The sequence below is a fragment of the Spodoptera frugiperda genome, chromosome 7, assembly GCF_023101765.2.
Source record: "Spodoptera frugiperda isolate SF20-4 chromosome 7, AGI-APGP_CSIRO_Sfru_2.0, whole genome shotgun sequence".
Classification (NCBI taxonomy): Eukaryota; Metazoa; Arthropoda; class Insecta; order Lepidoptera; family Noctuidae; genus Spodoptera; species Spodoptera frugiperda.
Window position 1 is genome coordinate 11,768,932 of NC_064218.1, and position 18,289 is coordinate 11,787,220.

Genomic DNA, 18,289 nt, shown 5'->3' on the forward strand with positions numbered 1-18,289 from the left:
TCAAAATCGGTTCAGTCCAGCCTTCAGATAATCCCGCACAATCATACATACATATCTACAGGTCAAATAGAGAACCTCCTAGAGTTTTTTCAACTCGGTTAATTAGTAGCACCTAGTAAGATAATAAAATACACATAATCGTATTTTTATTTACTTCATTATGACACAGAATCCTAAAAACAAAACGAAAGTAAATCTGCCCTCAGCTATAAATACTTTGAAAACTAAGAAATCAGTTTCCTGCAGGCCTTGGCAGCACGCCCGTCACAATTTATTTATGCATTCGTGATATTTAAGCCCGAATATGTCCGGAATTATGTTTGTTGTCCACACAAGTGGTAAGTATTTAAGTAGTGCATGTTAAATAATATAAAACATGTTGACAAAACTTTTAAACGAAATCATTTAAACTTGACTTGTGTGTAGATGACTTGACTGCACCTGATTGATTATAAAATTGTGTTATAATTATTAATACTTCGTATATTGATATTGTTGTAGGTAGTTATTTTACGAAGAAATTTATAAGGATAAGTATTTGATAATCGACTGTCTCGTTGGTCGATTGACCGCAATTGCGACTGCCGTGCGAGGGGTCTCGGGTTTGATCCCCGGGTCAGGCAAAGTATTACTGGGTTTTTTTCGGTTTTTCGAAAAAGTCTCAGTAGTAGCACGGAGATTAGAATCGTGCCCGGTATATGGCAATAGGCTATTGCATGGGACTTATAATATAAATGGTGAAACGTGGGTGTACATTGTTCAGTGATATTACGTGCCGTAAAGTGTACGCCTATCCCGTCGGAGATAAAGATGTGACGATACATGTTTGATAATGTTTTATGTAAAAACTATTGGGTGGACAGTAGTAAAGCTACTAGGCTACAATTTGTCGACCAAATATTAGCAATTTATCAAAGAAATAAACGTATATGAATACACAATGTATTTTTGCAATAAACCTTATTCGTTTGCGACTAAAGAATATTTTATAAAGTTTTTTTTTATAAATATTATGGAACTAAACTTTTTATAAAGATCATATCATTTCTTTAATGATATCGTCTTTCGTATAAATAAATACATTTACTTATTGTTCTCATCAAAGAACGTTGGCATTCGATTCACGTATTCAAGAGATGACTCAAGTTCTAAGTTTCTAAACTAATAAATTTCTGTCTTATTCACAGAATATCGAATGATTTTACTTGGAAACATTACACTATTGGATGATGGATGACATCCACACTCTTGTATGAATGGTATTTATTGTAAGTGTCACTCTATTCTATTGTTTTGAACATCCTTTTGTCAAAATGAAATAGAGCGTAAAACTTTTTTGAAACCCTGTCCGGACCACACCCACTCTTTTTTTTTGAAAAACATCTTATATTGTTATCCTTAAGTCATCTTTTTGTACTTTTGCCTGAGATAATTAGCAAGGAAATGTTTGTAACTGCTTTGAGCCTTGGATTCAATAACCTACCACTATGATTGTGGCAAACCCTTTTATGTAGAGGAGGCACATAGTCTAGCAGTGGACTGGACACAAATTCTGACTTAATGTTCTGAATTCTCACAGAAAACCGACGTGAAACAACGCTTGTGCTGTGTTTCGTTGTGTGAGTGAGGTTACTGGAGGCCCAATTATCCCTCTTCCCAATCCCCGATTCCCCAACAACCCTTGAATTCCTAACCCCAAAAAGACCGGCAACACACTTGTATTTCGGATGTCCATGGGTGGCGGCGATTGTTTACCATCAGGTGTTACTTATGCTCATTTATCAGGTCATACCATAAAAAATGTCGATACTGTTCATACTTATACGGATGGTAAGACAGTGAGCTGATGTGACACTAATTATTATGTCACAATACATTTTCCAATGACAGAGAATCGTGTTACACATTCAATTTATATACTAACTGTCACACTCAGAGTCAGTTAATGGCTACTTAAGTCGTTCCTTAGTAAAACTTTAAAAAACTCACTAACTGCCACACTCAGAGTCATTTAATGCTTACTTAAACTATTCCTTAGTAACGATTTTGTATGGAAAACAATTGCTAAGGGAGGGGTTAAGTAACCATTAAATGACTCTGAGAGTAAGTGTATTATAGTGTCAAAGTCTATTTCTACCCTAACAGGTATAATGTTCAGGTAGTCTTGTAGAATAAATTATTTATTTTAAAAGATCAAAACTATGGAAAAAAGGCGAAAAACAGGTCAAACCTAATTCTATTTATAACCGGTTAATGTAATAGTTCACGTAAATGTCAATTGTCTTGCATAGCACTCTTCAAGCTATACACCACCAATTTATCATGACCTCGCTTTGTATGATCTTTACATACATTGAAGAGTCAGTTTATACTGGTTTGTATAGGTTGATGTGTAGTGTGTGGTGTAAATACATGATCTCATTTTGGCATTGTGGTATTTGATGGACATTAAATTTTATGCGATCTGCATCCAAATATACTAAAATAGGCAAATGATTGTGAACAGGATATCGATGCATTTTTAAACAACATAGCATTTGGAAATAGAATATTGTTAGATTTTGGTAAAAACCCTAGTTTCTTGACTTCTTTTGTTATGGTCTAGTTTGGTGTAAAGGCCAGGTACATGTAGATATCGTAGATAATTATGTATACTAAATAGAGATAAATATAAGTAGTAATTAATAAACTAACAATACTATTATTATATTTTTATTTTTTTGTGGGGGGAAAATCATCCAATAACTTTTCTCAACTTTTGTATAAACTTTTTTTTATACGGTGAACCGTTTTCGAGATAGAGGCAGACGCGGTCACTGCATCTCTTAAAAAAATTTTTTTCGTCTAACTTATCCGTGATGGTTGTCTATGGATAGGACATAAAAAAATACGTCATGGTTCCTAAAACCATTTTTTGTCAAAATCAATCGTTTGAAAGATCCGCACGCTTCCAAAGTGGAAAAATGAGGTCTATCGAATGCCCTACTGGGCCCTCTAACTTTTAAAATAAGTGAGTAAGAAAACTATATTTAAATATATACTTAGATTTACACATGGAACACCTTTCAATGAAAATTGGTTATGAATGAGTATATAAGTAATTATTTTTATCAAGGACGAGTTTATTGTCAATACACATTTAGAAAATACAACATTAGGTGTGTATTTAGCTTAAAAATGTATGTATAAACCCATAGGAAATGAGGTATTTCGAAAAACCGCAAATAATTACGATTTTTGGGCCCTAATTGACCCTGAATTTTAAGGGTTGCTTACACCCTACCATATGTAGGTTTTGAGACAAGTTTTAGGGGTCTTTACAAGTATATACAAAATTACAAAGCTGGGTATCTCGAATTCCGAGGTGCAATTCCTAAATTGACTGGACTATATGGTCTGGGTGGGTGTAAAGGCTAGGTAAATGTCAGTAATAGTAGATATGTATACTAAATATAGGTAGTTATTAATATACTAACAATACTATTATTATATTTAAAGTACCTTTTTACACAAGGAACACCCTTCTTGTTTTATATGGTATTAAGTAACATTTTTATCAAGGACGAGTTTATTGTCAAACACATTTAAAAATACAAATTTAGTATTTAGCTTGAACTGAAAACTTAGAATACGAATAATCCAAATAATTAATTTGTAATTACAATCATGTCTAACGAGACTAATAAAATTTTTCTTTAAATTATAAGTTACAAAGTTTACTTGTCATGCAATTTTAATTGAATTAATGCAATTACAAAAATATTAAATTCATTTAATATCTTCGAATTGAAATGACTCGTAAATAGCTAAAAAGGTTAAATGTTGTAAATAGATTACTCATAAAATCGAATGCGGAATTAATTAACAATCAATAAAAAATATTAAAATACTAGCTGACCCGGCAAACTTTAAACAGTTAACATATTTTTCTCACGTTTTAAACCTTTCCTTCTGAATAATTCATATATAGCCAAATAAGTCCGTTTTCGACTGACAGGTCACTAACACTATTATATAAACTTACTGACGGCAAATTTGCCATGTTTATTCACTTATGGTGAGTTTCTGATATTTCGATGCACTTATACTTATATTAGTTCTAATAAAGCATATACAATTTGGTAAAAATCGGTAAAACCGTTGCATGGGAGTAACTAATATTTATTGTGACATGAAAATTTTATTTATTTGATTAAACATTTTCATAGCTAACGTAGAAGAATACACGGAAAATAAAATTCGATACTAATTTAATTATTCTCGGATATACATATGTAAAAGAACAATATTAAAAAACAAGACTGCCCCTGAATTCTATATTAAGTAAATAACTGCTCAATAAAATTGAAAACTAGAGGAGAGGAGAGAGGAGAATAATAAAAAAATATTGCAAACGCCCAAAATCTAAGTTTATTATCCATAAGAAATTAAAAACAATAATTCAAACGAGTAAACCACATCGCTTGAACTTGGCTTAAACGCACATCTTCACAAATTTAGTAAAACACTCCGCAAAAACGGAGAAGAAAGAAATTTGACTCCTATTACGACGCAATAGAGATGAGTTAGACTCTGCATATGTGTTAGACAGCTGCAAAAGTAACTTGGCAGAATGATATAAGCGTGTTTTTTAGAAGACTTTTCAAACGCTATAAAAAGCAAAAGTTGCTTCATTGTACCACCAGTTTAAGTGGGCTAAGCAGAGTACACAGATCCCTGAGAGGGATATAAGGACAATGATATTGGTAATAATTTATTTTGTGTCATTGTGATGTGAATAGTGTCGTATAGTTGCGCGAGAGTCGTTTGTTATTGGAGTTCGAATTATGAAATTTTTTGGCGGTATTTTGTTTTTTTGGTGGTTTGGTTTTGTTCATCCCTTTGGATGTTCAATTGTTATCTTTTTTATATATTAATTAGTAATGCCTGTTTTTATTTATAATAATAATCCTCATTATTAAATTTATTTGTAATTATTTATTTATACTAAACCAACTAGACAATTAGACCAACTAACTACCTAATAATTTTAAGTAAATGGTAGAAAAAAGTAAAGTGCATATTTTTAGACTTTTAGATGCTTTCATTAATATTAATCTCTAATACTATTTACCTATAAAATATGAAAATAACATTTTCTATCTTATATATTCTATACATAATATTGGCATAAACTGAGATAGTGATAAAAAGTCAAAAATAAATTATTTAAACTTATTAGTACCTACAATAAAATCTTCAAAAATAATCACACTTTCATACCGCTTAACTTTCGAATTTTTCTAGCAAATTTTCTAGGAATAAGTCTGTAATTTATTGTAAAAATCTGATGACGTCAAAACGCACTATTTCATACAAAATTCAAAAAAAATATAGTTTTTTGATATTTTGAAAAGTTATGAAACTAGCCTATTATTATTTGATAATAATATAACGAGCAACACCTGGAATACTAACAAACCAATCATTCAAATAATACTAATATTAAATATTAATACTTCACAAAATCTAGACTTAGACCAAAAAACAAAGCTGGCTCGGAAAAGGTCAACAGATAGTCTAAATTCAATCATTAAATATTAATAATAACCACATCAACTTTATTCATTAAACCAGTCTTAGTATAATAATTTCATTATTAAAACATGCCACTGATTTTCCGACAATATTTATTTTTGTTCGAAAACAATCATCATAATATATATGCAAACAGGTTTGAGTTGACAAGTCATTTTAGCATGATAATTTCTTAAAAAGTATAATTAGGTAGTGGCCGGAGTCATGACTATGATATTTTTGCATTTTTGGTGATCAAATCCAGAAGGTCTGCACAGAAATATTAAGGAAGTCTATTAAGGAATATAGTCATAGTCTTATTAAGGAAGCATCTGTATACGATTAAAGTTCAATGTCCCTTAATTTGCAAACAAAAAGTACCTATAAATTCATATACGAATGAAAATTGCTATGAAGTTATAAAATGTACTCGATTTTTAATTAATTTTAAACAGTACCTACTTTTTATTCTATAAACCGGTAAACGAGCTGACGGATCACCTGATGGTGGGCAATCGCCGGCGCCCATGGACACCCAAAACACCAGAGATTTACAAGCGCGTTGCCTTTTGCGGGTTAGGAATTTAAAGGTAGTTGGGGAATCAGGGTATAGAAAGATTAGGAAGGGGAGTAATTGGGCCTCTGGTGAAGTTACTCATGCACCGAAATACAACGTGAGCGTTGTTTCACGTCGGTTTTCTGTGAAGTCCTGATATCACCCGAGTCGAGCCAGCCCATGCCTGCCCAAGCATGGCTTTCCCACACTTGTCCCACAATTATGTTTAGTTTACAATATGCATGTCAAATCTAGATACCTACGTCTAGGTAATAGCGCAGTTCATAACTTTAAAGAAAGTATTGAAAACTAGTACCTAACTTTCAAAATACCGGGCCGAATTTATGATCAAACTGGATTCTTTAAAAAGAAAAAATCTGTAAACGAATAATTAAAACAATTTTATTCGCTTTTCAAAAAAACCTTCCTCAAAATGTTTTAGTAAAATTTATTGCAAGGAGAACAGTTTAAACATCATCGTATCATTAATCTTAATGCTCCTAACATTATGTAATTTCTAATCTAGATCTTATATTTTTTTATTTCAATCACAAGATTGATTACTAAAAATTCCATTATTTCTATATAAAATATTTATAGACAGATGGTATCACTAATTAAGGTTAAAAGTCATATAGCACCACCTAAATAGACAAACAGTTGCCTAAAGAAAAAAAAGTGGCGAAACAGGACCGGATTTTAGCCTCATTTGCATTTTATTACGTGAAGATGATATTTTGAACTCTTGACATCTTGCTTTAAGGCTCTGCGCATCCTGTCCATGAGATTGTAGATCTTAAAAACTGGACACTTCGAGGCTAACTTGGAACATTTTATTCTGTTTGTTTTCCCACAAGACTTTTGTATTTTTAGTAAGAGATATCCTTGAGTTTTATCAGGTCATCTAAATAATTATAATTATATTCGCTTTCCAGGTACTATTAACCGCTTTCGCAGCGGTATGTGGGGCAGGAAGAATAGACGCAAGCTTCCTACCACCAATATCGGCCAAATCCATTGGAGGTAGCGCTGGTGGCTTGCAAGTTTCCCTCGATGGATCCGCCCAAGGTGCTGCTGGACTACCCACTGGTAGCTTCACAAATGACGCCCAAGGAGTGGTGGTAGACGCAGCAAGTCCTGGAACCAGGACATCAGGCGCTGAACCATCTGGTTTAGGAGGACCAAGAGCTTCTTATGGTTCGACAAACTCTAAAGTAGGAGATGCTGCATTCACAGGATCTGTAGCTAGTCCTCTTGCAAGGATAGCGCCTGGCTTTGGTTCCATTGTGGGATTAGAAGATTCTGAGAAAGTCAGTGGCAATGCATTGAAGATTGCCAGCAATGCAGTAGATACCTTCAGTTATGGATTTGAGACTGACAATGGAATTTCTGTTGGTGAGGACGCTGTTGCTCAGGATGGTGTTAATGCAGGAGGAGCTGTCGGCCATGTTAATATTGGTGAGTGTTCTTTGTTTTTGAAATTATATTATTTACAACCTGTATATTAAGCTAAAGACACTCAGTGTAGAAAGATGATAACAAATCTAAACACTTTCCAATAATGTCAATACTACACTTAGCAATAACATTCAATCGTCCGTACAAATATTTGTGTAGATTGTAGATCACTTTAAATCTAAACGAAAAAATCAAGTGTTTCTTCACAACTTTTTTATGATCAGAATCTATCAAAAACCAGTGTTTTTTGAACACTACCTATACAATAAAGAATGACACCGTTTCATAATTCAACAGCCGCTAATAATAATAAATATTAACCTAAAAGCTATTAAAATAAAGTGATAATCGTCAAAATCATAATTTGGAATTTATTAAATTGATAAAAAACAACGTGACTTGCCAATAAAATCGGGTCTAGACCATAATAGATTGGCTACGCGTGTTGCATAATTATTAGGATTTTATTTTCAACCATTTTCATATAAAACGTTTTTGATCAGGTTTTTCGATTTTATGAGAAGTCTGGTTTTGTGTCTATTTTGTTCTGGTGTGATATACAGCGGTATTTTTGTAGTATAAAGATATTTTGTTTTCCATATTAGATATTCAAACACTGTTCGGTTAAGGAAGTTTATCTAATCCTCCAAATAAACAAGATTCAGAGCTCTTAGTACGAGTTTTCATTACTCTTAAAGTAATCTAAATGAGAGCGCGTTCGGTGCTGTGATAGGCCGGCTCGAATAAGAGAACCAATCGAATTCACCATCTCGAAAAAACCAACCATATTTCGATTACTTTAAACGTAAAGCAAATTCATACTAAGGTTACAGTACGTTACGAAAATAAAAGGTATTTGAAAATACATTCATATAATATACATTTCCATAGCTTTCCTTGCGTATATAATAATACTTTTCCTGATAATACGGAAGCCGTTGACGAAATTGTAGGGAAATTGTGTGTTAACACTGCAACTAGCAATTTATTCACTTAACGATATTACATTGTGCATCATGAGTACTCGTAACCGCAATATTACCAAGTTTGAGATGACTAATTTTTAATATAATGACCGTCTTGTAGATCATTTTAAAATATTATACACGTATTTTTTATTTTCTTAAGGAAAGAAATACTCTCGAAGATATATCGATTTGAAATATTGTGTGACGTCACTTGTTCACTTCTTGGTTCGTTTTATACGTAGAAATTACGTATTTGCACCCACCCCTACACTTTGACACGTTTTATCTAAATATTATCTTATATTATGACAAAATGAAAAAATACGAGTCTAATATTTTTTCATTACCTAGCTGACGGATGAAATATATTTTTAATTTTCATATCCCGTCATCAACCTTATTACAATATTTACCTCATAGTTAATTTTAGTACACTCATTTAAAGATTGTATTGAGTAACGATAACCCACTCTCAAAGCATAATGACGAGTGTCAAAATATACTTCACAGATGTCGCTCTAATTACAAGACGGATCATTAATCTATCTGTCAATGCAGCTTACTAAGACACCTCTCATTCACAATATCGGTACCATCCACTTCAAAGGCTTTTGTATGATCAACAAAGGTTTCTCACACAGGTATCATTGACAAATTACTCACAACTTTCATTTTTATTTACAGGCTCATACGAGGAAGGTGGTGCAAGCGCCGGAGCAGCTCTTAATAACGTGAAACCTATTGCAAGTGCAGGAGCTACGTCCAGTGGACTTTTTGCCAGCCAGGGTAGTCAAGCGCAAAGACCTTCATCTGGTATACTTGTTGGAACTTATAATGCTGCTTCTGATGCAGTACAATCCCAGGATCTTAATAAAGAGCATAGGGGGGCTGGAATTTCTGGAAGTGGCCTTTCTTTTGGAAGTCAGTCCAGTAATTCTGCGTCTGCCCAAGCCAGTCAGGGTTTGGTCAGTTCTCAAGGTGCCCAAGTAGTTTCGTCTCAATCGACTGAAAATAGATTTGGTGAAGGTTCAAAGAAGTCTGAGGGTTCTTATTCTCAAACTGGTTTTGGAAGTGGATCTCTAATTAAAACACCCAGCTTCGATGGTTTATCTGGTTCCTCGGCTGGAAACTCTGCTTATAGTTCAGCTGTTGTGAGTGGATCTGGTAGCGCCAGTGCTTTTGCTTCCACTGGTTCTTCAGGTTTTGGGCTGAAGAATGAAAAACCATCTGCGAACTTTGGGTTATCTAGCCAGTTTGCACAAGGTTCAAAATCTGATTCCACGGTTGGTGGATCGTTCTCTGCTCCTGCTGTTGCTTCAGCGTCTGCTTCTGTATCAGGAGTTCAGAAAGGACAACAGAGCATCTCTCAAAATGTTGGCTCTTCAGTACCTAGTTCTCCTATACCAATCTCCACTATTGACTTAGAAGTTAATGAACCTTCCAGTGCTTCTGCATCTGCTTCTGCTTCTGGAAGTCAGTATAGTTCAATTCAATCAAATGAACAGAAATCTGAATCTGATTCATTCTTAAATAGATTCGGAGAAGGCCAGCAGTCTGGTATCAGCCAAGGATCAACTGTGTCCACTCAAGCCGGAGCTTTTGATCCCACAATTACACAAGAGCAGGGAGCTGACTACTCATACTTCTACAAACAACCATCTAAACCTTTTATCACCCCACCTAAGAGTACTAGTTTTGGTCAGGCAATTCCTGTTGGCGTGTTAACTGACAGCCACAGCTCTTCGTCTTACAGTGGTATTACTCAAGCAGCTGTATCTCCTTTCACTTCAACAACTACACGATTTGGTACTCAATCTAGTCAAGTTGATTCCAAACCTTCGGTTGGATCTTCAGTATCTGGTCAGCAAAGTTCTATTGGATTTGGATTAACTGGGTCTAACATTGGTCAGAAACCCACTATTCAAAGTCAGACACAATTCAGTCAATCATCTGTTAGCCAAACTTCTGATAGTGCGCTGTCACCAACCCAACAATATCAAGGTACAATTTACCAGTACAATAAGCCAGCTGTTTCTTTATCTGCACAAGATAACAAGGTTTCTTCTAGCTCATACCAATCAGGCAGTCAGTCTTCTTCTGGACAAATAGTAGGACAGAAACCAACTGTTACTGCACAAACATCTGGCTCTAATTACCAACAATCACAATCAGGATTTGGTACCCAATTTGGTCAAAAGGTACAATCTGTAACTTATACCCAACAAACTGTACCGACTATTAGTCAGACTTCTTTTGTCCAGAAACCGGTTGTAACTTCACAAGTAAGTTCATTTGGTTTGAAACCACAAACAACCCAGGGATCTAGTTTTACTTCTAACACTTACTCTGTGTCTGGAACCAGACCAAGCAACTCTCCGGTTGGCTCAGTTCAATTTGGATCAACTGAAACTCGATTCGGACAAAGTTCTCAATCCAACGTAGGTAGTAACGTTGGTGTTAGTTCTACAACCGCTAAACCCTTCGGTTCTACATATCAACAAGCTCAGTTTGGATCATCTGGATCTCAATTTAGTCAAAAACCACAAACAACTCAGGGATCTAATTTTACTTACACCCAAAGCCAGGTCTCTAGTAAGAAACCTTCGTTTACTTTTGGTTCTCAGTTAGGTCAAACTTCTCAGAAAAACCAGGGTTCCTACCAACAAACTCAATTTGGATCTAGTGGATCTCAGTCCACTTTTGGACAAACATCCCAGTTTGGCAGTAAACCCACTACCACTCAATTTGGCTCAAGCGTCTCTCAATTCGGACAAAATACACAATCATCGCAAGGTTTGGTTTCAACAACTGCAAAACCTTTCTCCCAGAAACCATTCGGTTCTCAACAAGTTCAGTTCGGTTCTACTGGTACGCAATTCGGTTCTACTGGTACTCAATTCGGTTCTACTGGTACTCAATTCGGTTCTACTGGTACTCAATTCGGTTCTACTGGTACTCAATTCGGTTCTACTGGTACTCAATTCGGTTCTACTGGTACTCAATTCGGTACCAAGCCACAAACCACACAAGGCTCTAGTTTTACCTCAAATACGTACACTCAAACTCAATCGTCTCAGTTTGGAAAGAAGCCTATTAGCACAGTGCAGACAACGTTCCAGCAATCTCAGTTTGGTCAAAATAAGGATTCCGTGATATCCTCAACTACCGCTAAACCTTCATTCAGCCAAAAACCTTTTGGCTCTTCATACCAACAAACTCAGTTTGGAGTAACTGGTTCCCAATTCACTCAAAGCCAGTCCAACAAAGGTAATGTGGTTTCTACGACCTTCAAACCAGTACTTAGTCAGACTTCATCCGGTGCCACATCTCAACAATTTGGATCAAGTGGTTCTCAGTATGGTGTTGGTTCTCAGTTGAATAAAGGCTCAAGTGTGGTGTCCACTACTGCAAAACCTGTATTTAGCCAAACATCATATGGTTCATCTTCCCAGCAGAGCCAATCCGGATCCACTGGCTTCCAGTTTGGACAAAACAACAAAGGCTCAAGCGTAGTTTCAACTACAGCTAAACCTGTGTACACCCAAACATCTTTCGGTGTCACATCTCAGCAATTTGGATCAAGCGGTTCTCAATTTGGTAGTGGTTCACAGCAGAACAAAGGGTCAAGTGTGGTGTCATCTACATACAAACCAATAGTCAGTCAGACATCCTTCGGGTCCACCTCCCAACAGTTTGGTGTTAGCGGTTCTCAATTTGGTAGCGGTTCACAGCAGAACAAAGGCTCAAGTGTTGTGTCGTCTACGTACAAACCCACAGTCAGTCAGACATCTTTCGGATCTACCTCTCAGCAGTTTGGTGTAAGCGGTTCTCAATTTGGTAGCGGTTCACAGTTAAACAAAGGTTCAAGTGTAGTTTCGTCTACGTACAAGCCCATCGTCAGCCAGACATCCTTCGGTTCATCATCCCAGCAGAACCAATTCGGATCCACTGGCTTCCAGTTTGGACAAAATTCCCAAAACAACAAAGGGTCAAGCGTAGTTTCAACTACAGCTAAGCCTGTTTACACCCAAACATCTTTCGGTGTCACATCTCAGCAATTTGGAGCAAGTGGTTCTCAATTTGGTAGTGGTTCACAATCAAACAAAGGCTCTGTAGTTTCTTCTTCATACAAACCAACCCTTAGCCAGACATCATTCGGTTTTGCATCTCAACAATCTGGATCAAGTGGTTCTCAATTCGGAGTTGGTTCTCAGGTAAACAAAGGGTCCAGTGTAGTTTCTACTACGTTCAAACCAACCTACAGTCAGTCATCCTTTGGTTCTGGAACTCAACAATCTGGATCAAGTGGTTCTCAATTCGGAGTTGGTTCCCAGGTAAACAAAGGCTTTGTATCGACCACCTCTAAGCCGGTAGTTGCTCAAACTTCGTTCGGTTCTAATTATCAACAAACACAGTTTGGATCAAGTGGTTCTCAGTTCAACAAGGGTTCAAATGTGGTTTCTTCTTCATACAAACCAACAAGTAGCCAGACGACTTTCGGTTCCACATCCCAGCAGTTTGGATCATCTGGTTCTCAGCTAAACAATGGCGTTGTGTCGACCACTTATAAACCAACAGTTGTTCAAACTTCATTTGGATCTTCTTCCCAGCAAACCCAGTTTGGGTCCAGTGGTTCTCAATTTGGAGTAGGTTCTCAGCTTAACAAAGGATCAAATGTGGTTTCTTCTACATACAAACCTACATTTAGCCAAACATCTTTCGGTTCCGGATCTCAACAATCTGGATCAAGTGGTTCCCAATTTAGTATCGGTTCTCAACAAAACAAAGGTTCAAATGTGGTTTCTTCTTACAAACCGACATTTAGCCAGACATCCTTCGGTTCCACATCTCAACAGTTTGGATCATCTGGTTCCCAGCTAAACAACGGCGTTGTGTCGACCACTTATAAACCAACAGTTGTTCAAACTTCTTTCGGGGCTAACAACCAACAAGTTGGATCAAGTGGTTCTCAATTTGGTTTCGGTTCTCAACAGAACAAAGGCTCAAATGTGGTTTCGTCTACATATAAACCAACATTTAGCCAGACATCCTTCGGTTTTGGATCTCAACAATCTGGATCAAGTGGTTCTCAACTAAACAACGGCATCGTATCGACTACTTCCAAGCCAATAGTTGCTCAAACTTCATTCGGCTCCCAACAAACACAGTTTGGATCAAGCGGTTCTCAATTCGGCCTTAGTTCTCAGTCAAACAAAGGTTCCAGTGTAGTTTCAACGACGTTTAAGCCAACAATTAGCCAGACTACTTTCGGTTCCACAACCCAACAGTTTGGGTCATCTGGTTCTCAGCTAAACAACGGTGTAGTTTCAACCACCTCCAAACCGATAGTCAGTCAGACATCGTTTGGTTCTGGATCTCAACAATTTGGATCAAGTGGCTCCCAATTCGGAGTAGGGTCTCAGGTAAACAAAGGTTCTAATGTAGTCTCGATAACATCGAAACCAATAATTAGCCAGACTACTTTCGGTTCCACAACCCAACAGTTTGGGTCATCTGGTTCTCAGCTAAACAACGGCATCGTATCAACCACCTCTAAACCAATTGTTGCTCAAACTTCATTTGGTTCTTCTTCACAGCAAACACAGTTTGGATCTACTGGTTCTCAATTCGGATTTGGTTCTCAATCCAATAAAGGCTCTAATGTGGTTTCAAGTGTATCCAAACCAACATTTGGTCAAGGATCCTTCGGTTCAACTTCTCAAGGTAGTCAAACTGGATTATCTGGTTTCCAATTTGGTCAAAACTCACAAGTAAATAAAGGTTCAGGTGTAGTATCTTCAGTATCAAAACCATCATTGGTCCAAACATCGTTTGGATCCACTGGTACACAATACGGTTTCAGTTCTCAACAGAATCAAAATTCCGGTGTGGTCTCAACTACAATCAAGCCAATTGAATCAACTGTTTCTCGGTTTGGTGAGAAGCCCCAAACTGTAGTTTCAACTGTTGTTTCTTCCGTACAAAAACCTGTTTCAACTCAAAGTGGTTCTTTCTTCCAACAATCACAATCTGAATCATCTGGATCTCAGTTTGGTGTAAACCAACAGTCGCTTGAAGGTCAGGCTGTGCAAACATCACAGTTTGGATTATCAGCCCAAAATGTAGGATCTAGCGCCCAAGTAGGATCTGTGAGTGGTTCACAATATGCCCAGCAAGGTACCGTAGGTTTGACTGAAACTCGTTTTGGCCAGAATTCACAAGTTAATGTTCCCGGTGTTACCACTATTTCCCAGGTTGCACAACCTGGTCAAAAACCTTTTGGTACATCAACTGGACGCTTTGAAATTAAGCCACAGTCTCAGGCTAGTGCATTTGCTTCAAGTTCTAGTGGAAACGTAATTCCATTCGGTATTTCACAAGTAGGACAGGTTTCTAAATATCAACAAACTACTCAAACCCAGAAACCATTTGTCAGTTCTTTTTCACAGAACTTTGACAAGTCTGGAAGTCAGTTTGGTCAAACTGTACAATCTAACGTTGGTAGTGGACAATTTGGACTGGGACAGAAGCCTTTCGGCTCTCAATTGACTCAAACAGTTTTCCAACAGGCACAATCCATCCAGGGTAAGAAGCCTACTGACAGTTCTCAGAGCTCATCATTTCAGGTTGGTCAGACTATTGTAAACCAGCCTATTCAGACTGTACAGACCGTGCAGAGTGTAGCTGGTCAGTCCACGCAAGGTTCTCTTGGCAATGCTCAGTCTGGTATCTACAACTACCAGAAGCCACAATCCGTTGTGACTACCTTATTTGGAGGTGAACAAGGTCAAAAAGTACAGGAAGAGCAAGTTAACTTTAACTCAGTTGTTTCTACTGTGCAGACTCCAATCAGTGGTGAACCACTCAGTGCTTTCGGTGTCTCAACTCAACAGTCATCACAGTCTAACGTAGGATCTTCTCAATTTGTTGTACAACCATCGAAATCAAGTCAAATTACTGGTCCGATTGTACAAACTACTTTCAACCAGTTGAGTGGTCAACCATTCCAACCATCCACCCAGGGTTCTATTGTGCAAAGCCAGAGCTCAGGGGTTTCCACTTCTCAGTTTGCAGTCCAGCCTTCGAAACCAGCTGCAATTAACTATTTTAGTGGACAGCCCTTCCAGTCAGTGTCATCTCAAGGATCTAGTTCTGGAAGCCAGACGATCATTGGATCAGTTCCACAGTACACCATTACTCCTTCTCAAGGTGTTCTGCTCAGCTCCCAAGGCCCTAGTCAATCTCAATTCAGCGTTGAGAGTGTTAAGCAAAGTGTTGTTAGCTCGAACGTTCCCAGCTTCCCATCTAGATTAAATTCCAACGTAGGCCAGTCTAGTTTTGGTGTATCTTCACTCCAGAGTCCAATCATTCCAGTTCCAGGGTATGAAATCCAAACTGGTTCTAATGGATTTGTAGGATTTGAGGAATTCGGAGGTCCCAGAGACCCTCCCACGTTTGATGATAAAACTGGATATCATTATTGAACAGTGCCATAGACTGGATTTGTAATTGAAGTTGGAAATGTAAATGAACTGCTAGAAACTGTCAAAATTAATATTCAAGTATGCAGTAGTAGTGTAAAATGTCAAAGAGGTATTTTGGAAAATAGGAATTGTGTTATGTAAGCTTTGTTGGATGTTTTGGCAGTTTTTAGAAGATCGTATTATTTTATAAGTAAAATGTGAAATGTAAAACGTTGTTATGAAATGAAATGAATAAAAAATTAAGCATTTAAATTGTGAAAAATAAATGTTTAAATAAATTATTAAAATGTAAATAATAAATGTTTGACTTTTATTGACGAACAACTCTACAATATTATGAATCCAACGCTTTGGAAATTGAAAGTGAGCACAATAAACTAAAAAGAAAAATACGTAAGTAAACAAATATATCTACGTAAGAAGTATAATCTTAGCAACCTCACGCCTTTTATCCCCGAAATGACATACAGAGGTGCACATTACGGCACGTAATGCCACTGTATAATGTACACACACTTTTCACCATTTGTGTAATAAGTCCCATGTAATAGGGGGTGAGCCATTGCCATATACTGGGCACAATTCCAGACTCCGTGCTACTACTACTATAATTATTATTCGAAAAACCGAAAAAAATATTACTGTGCCCGACAAGAGAAGCGAACCCGAGGCTCCTTGTCCGGCAATTCCACTTGCAACTTTTCGGCCAATAAGGCAGTCAAACTATGTCTTTGTAAGAAGTACAATCCATACCAGTATTATAAATGGGAAAATATTTTTGTTTGTTTGTTCGTTTTAACCTATCTTCACGTCGCAACGGAGCGAGTTAATGACATGATTTTTGTTTAAATTGGAGGGCTGGAAAGTGACATAGACTACTTTTTGTCTCTTTCTAACGCCCGACTTAAAATGAGGAGTGGAAGTTTGTATAGATCAATCCGCAATTTTCAAGATAGGAAGCTAAAAATAGTATGATCGTTGATTAAAAAAAGTAAATCGTCGAGCAGATTTAGATACATCTCTGTAGTACCTATAAAGTAACCTTTCCCCACCCATTACCTACCGACTTGACCTTTGATATTAGACAAAAAAACTTAGGCTAATAATAAAGACTAATCCAAATTAGCTGTCAAATGACGTTAACAACAATAACCCGTTTGCCACGTGATTCACAGATAGGTACAAATTATACATATTTATTTTTAAATATTTTGATGTCGTCATAAAACGATATGCTTTCCATACCATAACATCTAATGACTTTGTGACCCGATATTATGTCTTTGATGATAATATCCTATGATAGTATCCACCTGCCGCCCATGGATACTTGAAACACCAGAGGCATTGCAAGTGTGTTTACTGCTTTGTGGGAGTAAGGAATTTAAAGGTTTTTGGGGAATCGGGTATTTGGAAGATTGAGAAGAAGGTAATTGGAGCTCCAGTAACCTTAATCACACAACGCAAGCGTTGTTTCACGTCGATTTTCTATGAATCCGTGGTAGCACTCCGGTCGATCCGGCAAATCCGATTCGGTCGTGCCGAAGCATCTCCCACACTTATATATAAACATGTATATATCCCTTCGACAATCAAAATGATATATCAATAACATTAATTAAAAGGTAAACTGTAATGAAGTTCAAGAGTCAAAAGTCAATTGGAAATAATAAATAAAGTTGGTCGGAGGTCAATAGCACCATGTCTTCGTGTCTTCACATTAAGATAATATCAACGAGCCAATTAATCAGAAGTAACTCAGACAAATTATTACAGTATTTGATAACATCTGCCAATGCCATAAATGGGTTTAGGATTAGGTGTGAGTGTGTGGCTCACGCCTGTTTATCGTAAAGTAATTAACGTATAAATATTATTAGATTATGATCACTATAATATACAAGTAATAAGCAGGGATCACTAAAGTATTCGAGTAATAAGAAGGGATTTACTTTTACTATTCCACATACTTTTACAAAATACAGATTTTTAATGTATTACATAGTGACTTCTTTTCTTTGAAGGCAGAACATCATCCAGTGATTTCTCTCGCCCTGGGTGAAGCAAGAGAGTGTCTCTTCCTCCTGCTCCTGCCTACTTTGAGCCGGAGCCTGTATCTACTTCTGCTTTGAGCTGGAGCCCCGGTAGCATTTCGTGCCGAAGAATGGCTCTCCCACATTTATCCCACTTTAGAGTGAGAGTTTTTGATCAATTTGAGACGGTGAGAATAATTTATCGTTTAAAGAGTAAGTCTACCGTTGAGTACC

General features: G+C 36.8%; 1 protein-coding gene across 4 annotated transcripts; it reads left to right on the plus strand.

Annotated features, from left to right (window-relative positions):
* The first annotated feature begins 1,155 nt into the window (after positions 1–1,155).
* Positions 1,156–16,322, plus strand: LOC118265872 (mucin-19). 4 transcript variants are annotated; one of them, XM_050695095.1, is made up of 4 exons: positions 1,157–1,268; positions 7,048–7,570; positions 9,223–12,752; positions 12,873–16,322. In XM_050695095.1, exons 1-4 carry the CDS (start codon positions 1,257–1,259, stop codon positions 16,020–16,022), a joined length of 7,215 nt encoding a protein of 2,404 aa, XP_050551052.1. In that variant the 5' UTR covers positions 1,157–1,256; the 3' UTR covers positions 16,023–16,322. The 4 variants fall into 4 exon arrangements, with proteins under 4 accessions (XP_035435022.2, XP_050551052.1, XP_050551053.1 ...); XM_050695096.1 differs by having other exon boundaries at positions 9,223–12,111; positions 12,604–16,322; XM_035579129.2 differs by having other exon boundaries at positions 1,156–1,268; positions 9,223–16,322.
* Positions 16,323–18,289: the final 1,967 nt, after the last annotated feature.

Coding starts and splice junctions, on each gene's coding strand:
- LOC118265872 (XM_035579129.2), top strand. Junction 7,571..9,222: donor TGTCGGCCATGTTAATATTG/GTGAGTGTTCTT, acceptor TTTTATTTACAG/GCTCATACGAGGAAGGTGGT.